Here is a 16633-nt window from a genome sequence, read left to right on the forward strand (position 1 = left end):
GAATGGCCAGCAACTCCCTGCCCCAGATGGTGTAGTTCTGTTCCGACTTGCTGAGCTTCCTGGAGTAGAAAGCGCACGGCCTCCAGTCCCCCTGGTGGTCTTGCTGCAACAGGACGGCCCCCACGGCTCTGTCTGAGGCGTCCGTCTCCACCCTCATGGGCCTGCTGGGGTTCACATGCAGTAGTTGTTCTTCGGACGCGAAGAGACGCTTGAGTTTCTGAAAGGACTGCTCTGCCTGCTCCGTCCAGATGAACTTCTTCTTCTTGGAGCTGAGGGTGTCGGTGATGGCCGCCGTCTGCATAGCGAAACCCTTGATGAACTTGCGATAAAAGTTGGCAAAGCCGACAAACCTCTGGACCTCCTTCCGATTGCGCAGGCTTTTCCAGTCCAGCACCGAATGGACCTTGGCGCTGTCCATGGCGAGTCCCTTGTCGGACAGCTTGTACCCCAGGAAATCCACCTCCGTCCTGTCGAACTGGCACTTCTCCAGCTTGGCGTAAAGCCTGTGGTCCCTCAGCCGCTGCAGGACTTCCTTGACATCGCCCTCGTGAGCCTCCTTCGACTCCGAGAAGATCAGGATGTCGTCCAGGAAGCAGACGCACTTCTTGTAGAGGAGACCCGATAAGACGTGGTGCATAAAGGCTTGAAAACAGTGGGAGCCATTTTGTAATCCAAACGGCATAACTCTGTATTCATAGGTGCCCCTGAACATGGCTGTCAGGACTGCCTCCAGGTCCCAGCTCACAGAGGACCAACGCCCAGTTGATTTAATGTACAAAAGTCTTTATTGAAGTTTAGTTTCCATTTCAAACCCCAGAGCGTGCAGCCCTACGTCTTGACTTCAGACACCTTTTTGCTTTGTTTTGGGGTGATTCTGGTGCACACCCAAAAAACACCATGCGAATTGAAATAAGCCCCATCAAAGCTTATTCGTACTCTTTCTACGAATATGGAAGCGAGAAGACGGTGTTGTATTATTTTGGTCTTTACACACTGTCAGCGGCTCAGGAGCAGAGGCACAGGAGAGGGAGGAAATGGAGAGCGAGGGGGAGGAATCCGAGGGCAGTGTAGGGGGTGACAGTGGCCCAAGGGATTCCTGGAGTCTGTCCAGCGAATCGGAAGACTCGCAGAAGGGAGCGCCGATGGCCAGGCCAAGGGGGACACCCCAGAAGGAAGGGGCCAGCGGGGACTCCCAGAGCAGCAGTTGGAAATCAGGACCAGCTTCCCCACCAGAGCGCAGTGGGGGGAAGGAGTCTCAGGCATCGGGACCAGTGTTCCCACCACCAGCGAGAGGAGATGAGTCAGGATTGACCACGCCTCCATCGGAGAGCGCAGAAACGGTCGAGAGGAAGGTTGGAGGCTGGGCGCGCGCGCCAAGTTCAAATGTACAGGCGAGCGGCACAGCAGATAGCCCGGATAGGGAGCCAGGTCCTAAAGCCCGCCCAAAGGAGGGGCAAGAATCAGGGGGGTCAGCATCAGAAGAGTCCAGAAAGGAGGAAACCCCAGGGGGCAGAAGGACCCAGAGGAGGAAAGAGCAATGGAAGAGGTGGAGTAAGGCTAGAGTCTTAAACTGGTGTACAGGGGGCGGAGACTCAGATGGAGCTTCGCCGGTCTAGCTTCTAGACGTAGAGCTGCACGCTGCGGTTTGGAAATGGAAACTAATCGTCAATAAAGACTTTTGTACGTTACTACTGACTAACGTTGGTCCTCTGTGAGCTGGGACCTAGAGGCAGCCCTGACAGTAAGCTCAATCTCCTAAAAAAATAAAACCTCGCAACGTGAGTGGACGCAGCGAGGGGCGAAGATTGGTGCTTCGCGAGCTCACACAAGCGGAACAAGATGACTACAGAAGAACAAATAGCTGCCCTGCAAGAAGCAGTGACACAACTCAACTCGGAAATACTAGCATCCAGGAAGAGGGAAGCAGATGCAGCCGCTGTCTCCCAGGATCTGCGAACCAGGTTAGACATGCTGACTAAACAGGGGCTACCGGGAGCCAGACCAGAAGGGATTGGGCTGGGAAAGAGAGGAGGTAGCCTTGTGTCTCATTTCGATGGGAATCTGCAGCAATACCCTAACTTCAGAGCAGACGTGGTTTTTGCGCTGAAGCTGCTGGAGAAGGACTTTAGAGACGAGCAGGAGAGAGTGGGCTTCATAGTCAGTCATCTCCATGGAGAAGCTAAAGCGTGGTTGCGCAATCTCTGGAGAGATAAGGATCCAGCCCTCCGGAATGCGGATGCCTTCATTAAAGCGATGGATGCGTGCTTTTTATCAGAAATAGATGTAGATATCGCCAGGAAAGAGATTCATGGGCTGAAACAAGGCAAAGCCACTGTGAGGCAATATCACTCCCGTTTTTTTGCATTGGTCAATGCATTAGGGTGGGAGAAAGAGTCAGCTGCTGTCAGGGACCTGTTTTGGGAGGGGCTGAACGGAGCTGTGAAAGACGAAATTGCAAGGGGGGAGAGGCCCCAAACCACCCAAGATGTAGTGCGGAGGGCGCTAACGATTGGGGTACGCCTGGAAGGACGCCCTTGGAGCAAGGAGGAAGGGCATTGGGGACGCACGCCAGCAAGAGCACCGCCTTCCTTTCCCAGGGAAACGGTGCGCGCTCATTCCACGCCTCCGCTGGGAGGGGGAGAAGAACCGATGGAGATAGGTGGTGCTAAGGCTTGGTCAGCAGCCGGAGCCCTACCACCGGGAGCAGTCAAAACGAAGCCTCCTAGAGGGAACAGGAAATGTTACATCTGCGACAGTGCTCAGCACATGGTGAAAGAGTGTCCCCAGAGGATTCACAAGCACACTGCAGCTTCAGCAACAGTAACAGAATCTGTTCAGCAGAATGCAACGCAGCAGGGAAACGAAATGGTCTGGCTGGAATCGGAGGCACTGGGGCCCAGCCAGACAAGTCAATGAAGCAGTCCCCAGGGATCTTACAGCCCACAGACCCCCTCCCACCCAAACCAGTGGTGCAACTCACCGCATCTCTTCAGCTTCCCCATGGGCTCACCATGGAAGTCCCGATTACCATTGACTCTGGGAGCAACGCGGACTTTATCGGACTGGAATTTCTCAAGCAACACAACGTGGCGCTCCTACCGGCCACGACACCCCTGAATGTAGTCACGGTGGACGGCAGAGAGCTCCTGGGGGGGCAAGTGCTGCAGCAGACACCTCCGATGGTGATGCGAATTGGGAATCACCGCGAAGTCATCAGCTTCAATGTCACCCACCTGTCAGACACGCCCATAGTGTTGAGCATGAGTTGGCTGGACAGGCACAGCCCGGCATTAGCTTGGTACCAGCGCCAACTGACCTTCAGCTCCTCCTACTGTGCAGAACACTGCATCCTCGCTAACCAGGAAGAGGAGGGACAAGAGGATGGACCACAGCTGAACTTAGGCATGTTGCAAGCAGTACCCAACAAGTACAAAGAGTTTTTGGAGGTTTTCTGCGAGAAGGAAGCGGACAAGCTGCCTCCCCACAGGCCCTACGACTGCAAAATTGACCTCCTGCCGGGGGCGACGCTGCCGACGGGGAAACTATATTCCATGTCTGAGGATGAACTGCAGGAACTCAGGGAGTTCATAGATTACAATTTGAAGCGGGGATTCATCCGAGAATCCAAAGCGGTAGGGGGCAGTCCCGTGTTTTTTGTGAAGAAGCGGGACACGCCCCAGAAGAGGTTGGTAGTTGATTTCAGAATCTTAAACTCGAAAACCAAGCCCTCAGCCTTTCCCATGCCCAAGATAGACGACCTGCTGGCGACGGTGAGGAAGGGTCGCATCTTTACCAAGTTGGATCTACGCGGAGCGTACAATCTCATACGCGTGAGGGAGGGCGACGAGTGGAAAACGGCCATGTTTACGCCGCTAGGCACCTATGAATATAGAGTTATGCCTTTTGGATTACAAAATGGCTCCCACTGCTTTCAAGCCTTTATGCACCACGTCTTATCGGGTCTCCTCTACAAGAAGTGCGTCTGCTTCCTGGACGACATCCTGATCTTCTCAGAGTCGAAGGAGGCTCACGAGGGCGATGTCAAGGAAGTCCTGCAGTGGCTGAGGGACCACAGGCTTTACGCCAAACTGGAGAAGTGCCAGTTCGACAGGACGGAGGTGGATTTCCTGGGGTACAAGCTGTCCGACAAGGGACTCGCCATGGACAGCGCCAAGGTCCATTCGGTGCTGGACTGGAAAAGCCCGCGCAATCGGAAGGAGGTCCAGAGGTTTGTCGGCTTTGCCAACTTTTATCGCAAGTTCATCAAAGGTTTCGCTATGCAGACGGCGGCCATCACCGACACCCTCAGCTCCAAGAAGAAGAAGTTCATCTGGACGGAGCAGGCAGAGCAGTCCTTTCAGAAACTCAAGCGTCTCTTCGCGTCCGAAGAACAACTACTGCATGTGAACCCCAGCAGGCCCATGAGGGTGGAGACGGACGCCTCAGACAGAGCCGTGGGGGCTGTCCTGTTGCAGCAAGACCACCAGGGGGACTGGAGGCCGTGCGCTTTCTACTCCAGGAAGCTCAGCAAGTCGGAACAGAACTACACCATCTGGGGCAGGGAGTTGCTGGCCATTCATGCAGCCTTCAAGGCGTGGCGGCACTTCCTCATCGGAGCCAAACACACGGTGCAGGTCCGCACGGACCACAAGAACTTGGAGTACTGGCGCACGGCGAGGTTCCTGAACCAGAGGCACATACACAGGGCGGAGCCGCTCAACGAGGTCACAGAGATTTTGGACTCCAGATGGGGGGTAGAGGGGGTTGAATATCTCCTCGCCAGGGAAGGTACCCCCGGCCAGCGCCAACAGCTGGGTACTGTACTTTGCAGTGGAGGAGCACTACCTCAAGGACGAGTTCCACGCACTTTTCCCACACAGGCCCATGCCGGCAGATTATTTCGACGGATACCTTTTCACTCCCACACTCTCAGCCAGCACGTTTCAGGGGTTCTCTTCAGATGAGGACAAGGCGCAAGAGACTAGCTCCCCAGAGGGATCACTCTCAGGGTTCGGCACAGGGGGCTCCTATTGGTGGGAGGATCAACCTGAGGTGGGGTGGCGCAGAGGGATGCCGAGAGGACCACTGCACGCAGCATCACCCCAGGAGACGGGGGATGAGGGAGTCATGGGCGAGTTGGGGGAAGATCCCGGGTACGAACATGCCGCCCAGGAGATGGATGCCGAGGAGATCGCCGTCGATGAGCCCGTACAGGACTTCCCGGACTTATCCCGATGGCTGCACGCCACGGGGGACGAACTGTATCCTGCACTCACCCCCACAACACTGGAGCCACCGGAACCCGCACCTGAAGAGGGGGAGGAGGGAAGGGGGGACTTCGAGGGGGGATGGATGTCAGGGGTTCAGGAGCAGAGACACAGGAGGGGGAGGAAATGGAGAGCGAGGAGGAGGAATCCGAGGGGGGAGTAGGCAGTGACAGTGGTCAGAGAGATTCCTCGAGTCTCACCAGCGAATCGGAAGACTCGCAGAAGGGAGCGTCCGTGGCCAGGGCGAGGGGGGTGCCAAAGGGAAAGCCCCAGAAACAAGGGGCCAGCGGGGACTCCTTGAGCAGCAGCTGGAAATCAGGACCAGCTTCCCCACCAGAGCACAGTAGGGGGGAGGAGTCCCAGGAATCGGGAACAGTGTTCTCGCCACCAGCGAGAGGAGATGAGTCAGGGTTGACCACGCCCACATCGGAGAGCGGGGGAACGGTCAGGAGGAAGGTTACCGGCTGGGCGCGCGTGCCAAGTTCAAATGTACAGGCGAGCAGCACAGCAGGTAGCCCGGATGAGGAGCCAGGTCCTAAAGCCCGCCGGAAGGAAGGGCAAGACTCAGGAGGGTCAGCGTCAGAAGAGTCCAGGAAGGAGGAAACCCCAGGGGGCAGAAGGACCCAGCGAAGAAAGGAACAGCGCAGGAGGTGGAGCCGGGCCAGGATCTTAAACTGGTGTGGAAGGGGTAGTGAGTCAGAGGGGACTTCGCCGGTCTGAAGTCAAGACGTAGGATTGCACGCTCTGGGGTTTGAAATGGAAACTAAGCTTCAATAAAGACTTTTGTACATTAAATCAACTGGGCGTTGGTCCTCTGTGAGCTGGGACCTGGAGGCAGTAATGACAACAGGTTGTTTTGGGTTCCAGCTACAAAGAAAGAAGAATCTCAATTTCGCTTATTTCGTGTTCTTTGGTGTTACTGCACATTGACCCAGAAATCACAAAGTGTGTGTAAAGACCAAAATAACACAATGCCCTCTTTTCGCTTCCATATGCGTAGAAAGACGACGAATAAGCTTTTTGGGCTTATTTCAATTCGCATGGTGTTTTTTGGGTGTGCACCAGAATCACCCCAAACCAAAGCAAAAAGGTGTTTTGGATTCCATCTACATAAAAAGAAGATGATAAAGCTCGGATTGGGCTTCTTTCAAATTGGTGCTTTTGGGGTTAGAATGCACATTCACCCACAAATCGCAGCGTGACATGTTAGTTATCAGCCCAATTCAAGCATAGGTGTTTTGGTTCCATCTCAACAGAAAAAGGACGAATTAGCTTGGATTGTGCTTTCGGTGTTTATTGCCCCACAAATAGCAAAACGAAAAGTAATAAGCCTAAACAAAGCCAAACAGGTTTTTTTGGGTTCCAGCTACAAAGAAAGAAGAATCTCAATTTCGCTTATTTCGTGTTCTTTGGTGTTACTGCACATTGACCCTGAAATCACAAAGTGTGTGTAAAGACCAAAATAACACAATGCCCTCTTTTCGCTTCCATATGCGTAGAAAGACTATGAATAAGATTGATTGGGCTTATTTCAATTCACATGGTGTTTTTTGGGTGTGCACCAGAATCACCCACAACCAAAGCAAAAAGGTGTTTTGGGTTCCAACTACATAAAAAGATGTTCATTGCCCCACACATAGCAAAGTGAACTGTGATAAGCCTAAACAAAGCAAAAGAGGTTTTTTTGGATTCCAGCTACATAGAAAGAAGAATCTTGGATTTCGCTTATTTCAAGTCGTGTTCTTTGGTGTTAATGCACATTAACCCAGAAATCGCAAAATTTGTGGAATGAGACGAAAATAATACAACACTATCTTCTCGCTTTCATATGCGAAGAAAGACGACGAATAAGCTTTGATTGGGCTTATTTCAATTCGCATGGTGTTTTTTGGGTGTGCACCAGAATCACCCCCAACCAAAGCAAAAAGGTGTTTTGGGTTCCAACTACATAAAAAGATGATGATAAAGCTCTAAACACCAAATTGGTGTTTGTGGGGTTAGAATGCACCTTCACCCAAAAATCGCAGAGTGACATGTTTGTTATCAGCACAAATCAAGCATAACTGTTTTGGTTCCATGTCAATAGAAAAAGGACGAATGAGCGTCGATTGCTCTTTCGGTGTTCATTGCCCCACAAATAGCAAAGTAAACTGTGATAAGCCTAAACAAAGCAAAAGAGGTTGTTTTGGGTTCCAGCTACATAGAAAGAAGAATCTTGGATTTCGCTTATTTCAAGTCGTGTTCTCTGGTGTTAATGCACATTAACGGAGAAATCGCAAAATTTGTGGAATGAGATGAAAATAATACAACACCGTCTTCTCGCTTCCATATGCGTAGAAAGACGATGAATAAGCTTTTTGGGCTTATTTCAATTCGCATGGTGTTTTTTGGATGTGCACCAGAATCACCCCAAACCAAAGCAAAAAGGTGTTTTGGATTCCATCTACATAAAAAGAAGATGATAAAGCTCGGATTGGGCTTCTTTCAAATTGGTGCTTTTGGGGTTAGAATGCACATTCACCCACAAATCGCAGAGTGACATGTTTGTTATCAGCACAAATCAAGCATAACTGTTTTGGTTCCATGTCAATAGAAAAAGGACAAATGAGCTTCGATTGCTCTTTCGGTGTTCATTGCCCCACAAATAGCAAAGTGAACTGTGATAAGCATAAACAAAGCAAAAGAGGTTGTTTTGGGTTCCAGCTACATAGAAAGAAGAATCTTGTATTTCGCTTATTTCAAGGTGTTCTTTGGTGTTAAAGCACTTTGACCCAGAAATAGCAAAGTGTGTGTAAAGACCAAAATAATACAACAACGTCTTCTCGCTTACATATGCGTAGAAAGACGACGAATAAGCTTTGATTGGGCTTATTTCAATTCGCATGGTGTTTTTTGGGTGTGCACCAGAATCACCCACAACCAAAGCAAAAAGTTGTTTTGGGTTCCAACTACATAAAAAGATGATGATAAAGCTCTGTTTGGGCTTATTTCAAATTGGTGTTTGTGGGGTTAGAATGCACCTTCACCCAAAAATCGCAGAGTGACATGTTTGTTATCAGCACAAATCAAGCATAACTGTCAGGACTGCCTCCAGGTCCCAGCTCACAGAGGACCAACGCCCAGTTGATTTAATGTACAAAAGTCTTTATTGAAGTTTAGTTTCCATTTCAAACCCCAGAGCGTGCAGCCCTACGTCTTGAATTCAGATCGGCGAAGTCCCCTCTGAATCACTACCCCTTCCGCACCAGTTTAAGATCCTGGCCCGGCTCCACCTCCTCCGCTGTTCTTTCCTCCTCTGGGTCCTTCTGCCCCCTGGGGTTTCCTCCCTTCTGGACTCTTCTGACGCTGACCCTCCTGAGTCTTGCCCTTCCTTCCGGCGGGCTTTAGGACCTGGCTCCCCATCCGGGCTACCTGCTGTGCGCGCCCAGCCGGTAACCTTCCTCCTGACCGTTCCCCCGCTCTCCGATGTGGGCGTGGTCAACCCTGACTCATCTCCTCCCGCTGGTGGCGAGAACACTGTTCCCGATTCCTGGGACTCCTCCCCCCTACTGTGCTCTGGTGGGGAAGCTGGTCCTGATTTCCAGCTGCTGCTCAAGGAGTCCCCGCTGGCCCCTTCCTTCTGGGGCTTCCCCTTTGGCACCCCCCTCGCCCTGGCCATGGGCGCTCCCTTCTGTGAGTCTTCCGATTCGCTGGTGAGACTCGTGGAATCTCTCTGACCACTGTCACTGCCTACTCCCCCCTCGGATTCCTCCTCCTCGCTCTCCATTTGCTCCCCCTCCTGTGTCTTTCCTCCTGAACCCCTGACAGATATCTTTCTATTTTCTTCTTGTTATTCCTTTCTTTGTTTTTGTATAATTGCTTATAAAAATCCGAGAATCCTTTCCTTATTTCTTTTGGATCAACTGTCTCTTCCCCATTTATATTGATTTTATTAATTGTACTCTGTTCCTTTCTCTTTTTAAGTTGCCACGCAAGCCATTTTCCTGATTTATTTGCAAACTCAAAGTTTTTCTGTCTTAACCTTTTGATATTCCACTCAACTTCTTTATTAATTATCATTGCAAATTGAGTTTGAAGAGTTTTTATTTCCTGCTTTATTTTCACGTTGTTTGGTTTTTTAATCAGTTTTTGCTCATTGTCCATGATCTGTCTTAAGATCTCTTTTGTCCTTTTTTCCTTATTCTTTTTCTTCATTGAGTTCTGCTGAATAAGAAAACCTCTCATTACTGCTTTGCTTGTGTCCCAAACAATACTCATTTTCGTACCTTTGTTGACGTTGTCCATAAAATATTCAGCTAATTTCTTTTGTGTTTTTTCAACCATCTTTTGATCGTCCCACAAATTATCATTCAATCTCCACCTGAAAGTCCTCTCTTCAAAGCCTTTTAGTTCCAATTCTATAGGATTATGATCTGAAATCACTTTGGCCTGTATTTCGATTTGTTGGATTCTCGGGGTCAGTTCATTTGATACCCATATTTGATCTATTCTTGACATGGACTGATTCGGTTCTGAATAATATGTAAATTGCTTCTCCAATGGGTGTCGAAGTCTCCAAATGTCAATCAGGTTGCAATTCTTCACCATCGTAAAGAATGTCTTAGGCAATTTCCCTTCTTTATTCTTCACCTCTCTTATCCTATCCATTTCCAATGAGACCACCCCATTCATATCTCCCATTACTATAATTTTTTTGATCCATGTACTCAAATAGTTTTTCCTCCAATGATCTGTAGAAATCAGTCTTATTTCCATTTGGTGCGTAGATCCCGACAATTATAAATTTTTCGCCTTGCCAATTGATTTGGACAGCTATGATTCTTCCTTCTTCATCTTTGAATAGTTGGTGGGATTCGATTTTGTTTTTGATGTATAAAACAACACCCCTCTTTTTCTCTTTGTCCGATGATATAAATTCATTCCCCAATCTTTTGTTAATCAGAATTTTCCTGTGTTTTTTTGCCACGTGAGTTTCTTGTAAACAAATAATGTCTATATTTTTCTTTTTTAGAAATGGTTCAATTTTATTTCGTTTCTTCTTATCGTTCATCCCATTAATATTCCAATTCCATCATTTTAACGCCATTCTTCTTTCAAATTAAATAAATTTAGTTTACTACTTTACAATCTGTCTACCTCTTCTTCTTCTTCTTCCTCTTCTTCTTCTTCTGATTTTTTCCTGTTCAGCTCCTCTTCTTCTGATTCTGACGCTCCTCCCTCTGCTCCCTTGATTTCTTCCTCTCCCGCCTGTAATTCTTTGTATCTTCTCGTAAATTTCCCTATTTCCTCGGGGCTTGTCAGTCTTCTTTTCACACCTTTGTAAAAGAACGAGACTCCTTCCAGGAATTCCCATCTAAAATCAATCTTGTTTTTCTTCAGAATTTGTACCAGTGGTTTGTAGGCCTCTTTGTTTCAGCAGTCTTATTGGTATATCTTTAAAAATGATTATGTAGCTCCCATTTATATATAATCTTTTCTCTCTATTCCTTTGAAGAATCAGATTTCTCATCTATCTTTAAATGTGATCAGACAATCACCTGGAAATTTCTTTTTTTACTTGTCCTTATTTTCATTCTAAATGCGTTTTGTACTGTTTTTGCAACTTCTTCCTCTGGTAGCTCCAACCACTGTGCAATTTCCTTTATTAATTTCTCTCTTATATTCTCATTTTGTGTTTCCGGAACTTGTCTCAGTCTCAAATTTACTTCCCTCTGTCTCAGTTCATTCATAGCAATAGAATCTTTTATTTCTTCCTGCGCTTTATTTAAATCCACCACCTCACTTTTCATCTTTTCCTCCTCCCTTTTCATATCCTTCATTTCCTGTTTGGTCCTTTTTAACCCCTCATCCACTCTTTTTGATACCTCTTTGATCTGTCCTTTCAATTCATTAACTGTCTCATCGATTTTTTTATCCATTTTCCCAATTTTGTTATCTACTTGTTCTAATTTTGTCTCCAGATTTTTTTCACTTAGCTTTATTTCTGCAAACATTTTCAAAATTTCTGTTCTAAACTCTGTTTTCTGCTTTGAAGCCCTCCTATCTGTTGGTGCCCCCCATGCCCCTTTTTTTTGGCAAATGTGACATTTTCTTAAATATCAGAATGACAGATATTATCTACACCAACCAATTAATAATTAACAAAGATACAAAATACACTCCAGAATACAGTTCGAAATAATAACTCAAAATTTTTAGGGCAGTATTGGGAGTTTGATGTAATGACCAACTTATTAAACGGAGACGCTTCCCCGGCAAAAAATTATAGAAATCCAATTGTCTGTAAGTTATTTATCTTCTTGCCCCCACTCAGGCTAATCCTCTGCAGACCAAAGAGGTAATTATGTTGTAATCCAATTTAGGGTCCTGATTATAATCCAATAGGAAATGCAAAGGTTCCAAATGAAATCTCAAATTATAATATAAAATTGTAATTGTCAGAAGCCTCCAACAAGTTAACCCTTGAAAATAAGGAATTCAAAACATATCCGGGGGGGGGGGGAGATTCACAGAAAGCCGTTATTCCTCAAGCCTTAAAGGAAACCCTCAACAATCGAAAAAAAAAAAACCCCCAACTTGTCATGTTGCAGTCCATCCACTAGGGGAATCAAAACTTCATATAAAGTTTTATGGAAAAGTTGTCCCACAAACTTATACTCTCACTTTAAGTTTTCCAATTCTCTAAGTCTTAAAAAAGAAGAAAAAAAAGGAGAAAAAGAAATAATGTTCGGAGCCCACCAAAAAGACGTTAAAGTAGTTCTTCTTCTCTGCCAGAATCCCCTGTAAAATCGGTTAAGATGGCGCCAAAAGCTCTTCTTTTGCGTAGCAGTTTATTCACAGAAAAAAAACAAACGGGGAATTGATTCCTCTCTCTATATCCTCAGTTGCATCAAAGACCTTCATTTTATCTCACAGTCTCCTCTGTTCCCCCTTGATGTTTCCCTTCTTTTCCCTCTTGTAACAAAGAGTTACTTTTTATCTTTTAACTTTGTTTAAAACAGTTTCTGGTAGTTAGGGAGAAACGGAAACAATAGCCGCTAGCGGTAACTCACTTTCACTTTCTGGCTCTGCATACCGTCCTGCGTCTTTGTTGATTCCAAACGATCGCTGAACTCGAAATCTTCTCTTAGTTAATTCAGGACTTCTCTTCCATTTTCTTACCAAATTCAGCCAAATTATAAATTGCAAGTCCGAATTTCTAGCTTTTGAGAGCGGAGCGCTGTTCCCCACAGGCTCCGGGCTTTGCTATTCAGCTGCAGCAATGGCTTCCCGATAGCCAGCTATCCCGTTCCGCCGCACTCTTCACCTCCTTTTCGGGGGCTACCTGGCGGCCGGACGGGTAGCTTGTTGGCACCGCCGGTAACCTGGACCTCTGGACATCCACCAGAGGTTCCGCAGGGGGTTTTTTCGCCCAAAAAACTCCCCTTTTCGGCCGAAATAGCTAGGGTTTCCCTCCCAGGAAAATCCCTCGCTTGCGTCGGGCTCGCGCTCCACTGGAAGTCCTTGCGCAGGACTACTCCGAGTATTTCTTAGTTGGATACAACCCAAAAACCCACTCTCTACACTGACCATTCAGACTATTCACCCAGCCCCACTTTATTAAAAAATCTCAGTGGTGTTAGACTAACCATAGCAGCATTTGGTCAATCTGTGCTGTCCATCACTGAATTTGTTCTGTAACAGTGTGTGAAACTGACATATCCCTAAGCAACTCGGTCCCAAAGTACCATGAGACCCCAAAGTACTTACTTTCCAACATGACCACCAAGATCTGTTGATGGGGCACTTCTGCTGGACTCCTCACCCCAATGAACCCTGAGGTTTAGCTGGACGTCATTAGGGATTGAGCCTTTGGTGTGGCAGCCACTGCCCTGTGGAACTCCCTGCCACCAAGAGCCATCCCTCCCTTCAGACATCTTTTGAAAACTTTAATGTTTAGAGAAGCTTTTGTACAATGAATCTTCTTTCATAGTATTGTAGAGTTGGAAGGGACCCCTAGGGTCATCTAGTTCAATCCCCTGCAATGCAGGAATCTCAACTCTGTTAACTAATTAGTATTTATTGGCATTTTAATGATGTTTTCATGCTGATTTTATTCTCATATATAATAATACACATATACAGTACATATATATGGTTGTAAGAAAATAAATTAACAGCTCATATCAGAATAATCAAAAGCAGTCAATTATTTGGGCTGATTGTACAAAGAGGAAATGTCACTATTACATGGGGCAAACCAGCATTGTACTATATAGTTACTTGTTATAGTTACTATAGTCTACAATAGTCTACAATAATACATTATGATCTTTCCTGTGGTTTAAAACTGTGGCTTTTATTTTAGCTGTATGAGTGATGGTATGTAGAACTCTGTCAGAAATTAATCAGGAACAGTTGCCAGCCACACTTACTTGCAATATGAGATCAGTAATTCAAAGGATTCCTATGCAGGGAGATGGATGTGGAAAGCAGGATATGGTGGCAAAAAGTTGAGCCTTTGTTTACTAGCAGGAAGAGATTGCATGCAGCGCCCTCATCTAGCTACCGTACTCTGGCTGACAGATGCCATGGGATAGGCTGGATGCCATTTCCTGAGTTCACGAGGCCACATTGCATTTTAGCATGTTCCTAACCAGTAAAAAAGTCTTGATTTTTCCCTCTACCAATTATATATTGAGCTGTTGCAGCTGCTGAGAAGTTGGTTGGTAGTGCCAAGTGCCAACAAGATTCCGTGCCGTGGCAGGTCTCCCTCCAGTCAGTGCACCACGTCTGCAGTGGGGCCCTCATCAGCCAAGAATGGGTGTTGTCCTCAGCTCAGTGCAGCAGGAGGTGGGTATAAGCCTGCTTCACACCCTTTGTACACAGTCTCCCTCCCACAGGGAATAAAGTCCATTCTCTGTTGTTGGCTGCTCTGTTCTCATTTGAAATAGGAGGGCAACTTGTGCATTTGACTGCCAGCCTACAAGAATCCTTGAGGGTGAGCAAGGAATCTTTCAACCCAGGCTGAGGCAGAAAAACTCTAGGGAGAACACTATTGACCTACCTGCTCTTCTTTCAGCAGCCCAGACCCCATGGAGGTCTGGCTTGGCCTACAAGTCCCTGAGACTCCTCCTAAGGAGAAGCAACAGGTCATTGCTGCTGCCAAGCTGGTCCCTCATAAGCAGTTCAACAACTACACACTGGACTATGACATCATGCTCATCAAGTTTGCACAACCAGCTGTCCTGGGTGAGCTAGTGCAGCCCATCAGTTTGCCCAGCCAATGTGCCATATCTGGGACCCAGTGCCTGGCTTCAGAATGGATCAGCAGCAACTGTGAGTACAGAGAGGGTGGTGCTGAGAGACTAACCAGGACCAGCAACAACTGTGACAGACTGGAGCAGGGGGCTGCTGGAAGATGCCCCTCTTTGTGGCCATGGGGGATTATGGTTGGGACGCGCAAGGGGACAATGAAGTTCCTTAGTGATGCATGGGATAAATGACACCATGCAAAAAAGGGAAGGGTAGATGAACGGCAAATGGTGGGAGGGAGGCACCAACAATTCATTGTACTATGATAGATTCATGGCAGGTGGCAGTGCCCCCTTGAAGCAGAAAGAGCTCAAGGAGAGAGGGGTGAGGCCTGAGCATAAGAGCCTCCCTCCTGCCTTGCCCCAGGCAGCTGCTCAGGATCAACATATTTTGGGCTTACAGCTGATGGAACAGACAACCTTCTGCAGTGCTCCTACCTTCCAGTCACATCTGATGCCACATGCAACAATGTCTACCCAGGACGGTTCACTGACAGGATGCTTTGTGCTGGACAGCTGGACAGCAGCCAAGATGCCTGCAAGGTGAGGCTCTTCTCTTTTTACTGGCAAGTCCAGTGATTGGGGTGGGGGTGGGGGAGCAAACAAGCAGAGGCATACCTTGACTCCCTTGTGATCTTGGCCAGAAGCTGTACATTTGAAGCTGGGAGAGACCATGGACCAGAAACTCCAAAAGTTTGCTTTTTGTCACCTTTCAGGCTCTGCCTGTGATTTCCTCCATGACCATCACGACTGCTCTTCTTCCTCTCTCCCTCCTTCTCTTCCTGCAACTCTCACCTACTGTCTCTATCTTTCTTCTCTCCAAGTGCCACTTGGCGCTCCACTCACTGTTCCAATAGCACCACTGGCCAACCTGGGAGATGGTCCTGCAGGGCTGATAAGATGGGTGCCTAGAGGAGCCTGCATGCCTTGCCTGGCCTCCCAGATGGGCATGTGTGCTCCTAGCCACTCCAAGCCATGGGTAAGAGGTGCGGTTTTGGTGGCCCCCTGTGCCTGCACTTTTTGGTGGGAGGTAAGGTGTCCCTCATTTTGACTTCAGTAACATGGTCTAATTATGTGCATCCACACACACCATAGATGAATGCTTCCCTTCAGACTAGAGCTATCTCCAACCAAATCACTCACAAGCACAAGCATTCTCCATAGGCAGGCTAGTAGCTACTAGCCGAACATTAACCAGAACTAAACAACAAAGCATAATATATTTGAAAAGTACAATGAAAAGGCATGTGCCAAATCCTCCCCATATCAAAGTTAAATAGCATTTATGTCATTCCTACATTCTTGAGAGGGCCAGAGGGGCTGTAAGCGCAAGCACACACCCACCCCAACAGGGGAAGGGAAATTCTCCAGCTGCAAGAGCCAACCTCTTGGGAGGTACTTGTGGCTGGGGAAAGCCTCACACAGCTCCCTCTCTCCTGCTGCAGGCTGTGCTCCAGGGCCTGAGAGTTAAAATAATCACAGCGAGAAATTGCCATGATTTGATCCTGTCCCCTGGAGAGTCCCAAAGCTGTTGTCTGTGTCTTAGGGAGATGTGGGCAGCCCCCTGTTGTGTGAAGAAGCCCTCCAAGGACTGCTGTCCTGGAAGAAAAGCTGCAGTGAAGAGAACTGGCTGGGGCTGTACACCAAGGTCTGCATCTTTGAAGACTGGATCCACTACACAATTGCCAACAACTGAAGAGCAATAAAGCCAGATTGAGCTCTGACCTGGTATCTCGCTGCTCTGAGAGAGACCCTGTGATCTGGCACCACCAGCAATGCAATGACTATACAGGCCTGGCTACTGTGGAAGAGAAGGCTTCTAGGAAGTCTACCCCCCAGTCTGCCCACCACCAGAGGGGTCATGGCTGAGGCAAGGGAGCAGAATTGAATGATTTGCTCCCTCACTCCTCAGCTTCCGGCACACCTCCTAGAATGGCTTGATTTCACATTATGGTAGATGTTGGTTAGGTTTTACCATGTAGGTGAGGGAATATATTAACTATATTTTATTCCTCCACAAACCTTGCCAACAGACAAAACATCAGCTTATCGCTTGTGTTTAGAAGCACAGTG

At 47.7% G+C, this 16633-nt stretch overlaps 1 protein-coding gene across 2 annotated transcripts; it reads left to right on the forward strand.

The window, feature by feature from the left end:
• Positions 1 to 13982: 13982 nt before the first annotated feature.
• LOC309362392 (trypsin-like) lies at positions 13983 to 16284 on the forward strand. Of its 2 annotated transcripts, none has more exons than XM_081931741.1 (3): positions 13983 to 14585; positions 14928 to 15103; positions 16107 to 16284. In XM_081931741.1, the coding sequence occupies exons 1-3, from the start codon at positions 14342 to 14344 to the stop codon at positions 16254 to 16256; spliced, it is 570 nt and encodes a 189-aa protein (XP_081787867.1). In that variant the 5' UTR covers positions 13983 to 14341; the 3' UTR covers positions 16257 to 16284. The 2 variants fall into 2 exon arrangements, with proteins under 2 accessions (XP_081787867.1, XP_081787868.1); XM_081931742.1 differs by having other exon boundaries at positions 14009 to 14585; positions 14964 to 15103.
• The last annotated feature ends 349 nt before the right edge of the window (positions 16285 to 16633 follow it).

This window comes from Podarcis melisellensis (assembly GCF_964234715.1).
Source record: "Podarcis melisellensis genome assembly, contig: HAP1_SCAFFOLD_104, whole genome shotgun sequence".
Classification (NCBI taxonomy): Eukaryota; Metazoa; Chordata; class Lepidosauria; order Squamata; family Lacertidae; genus Podarcis; species Podarcis melisellensis.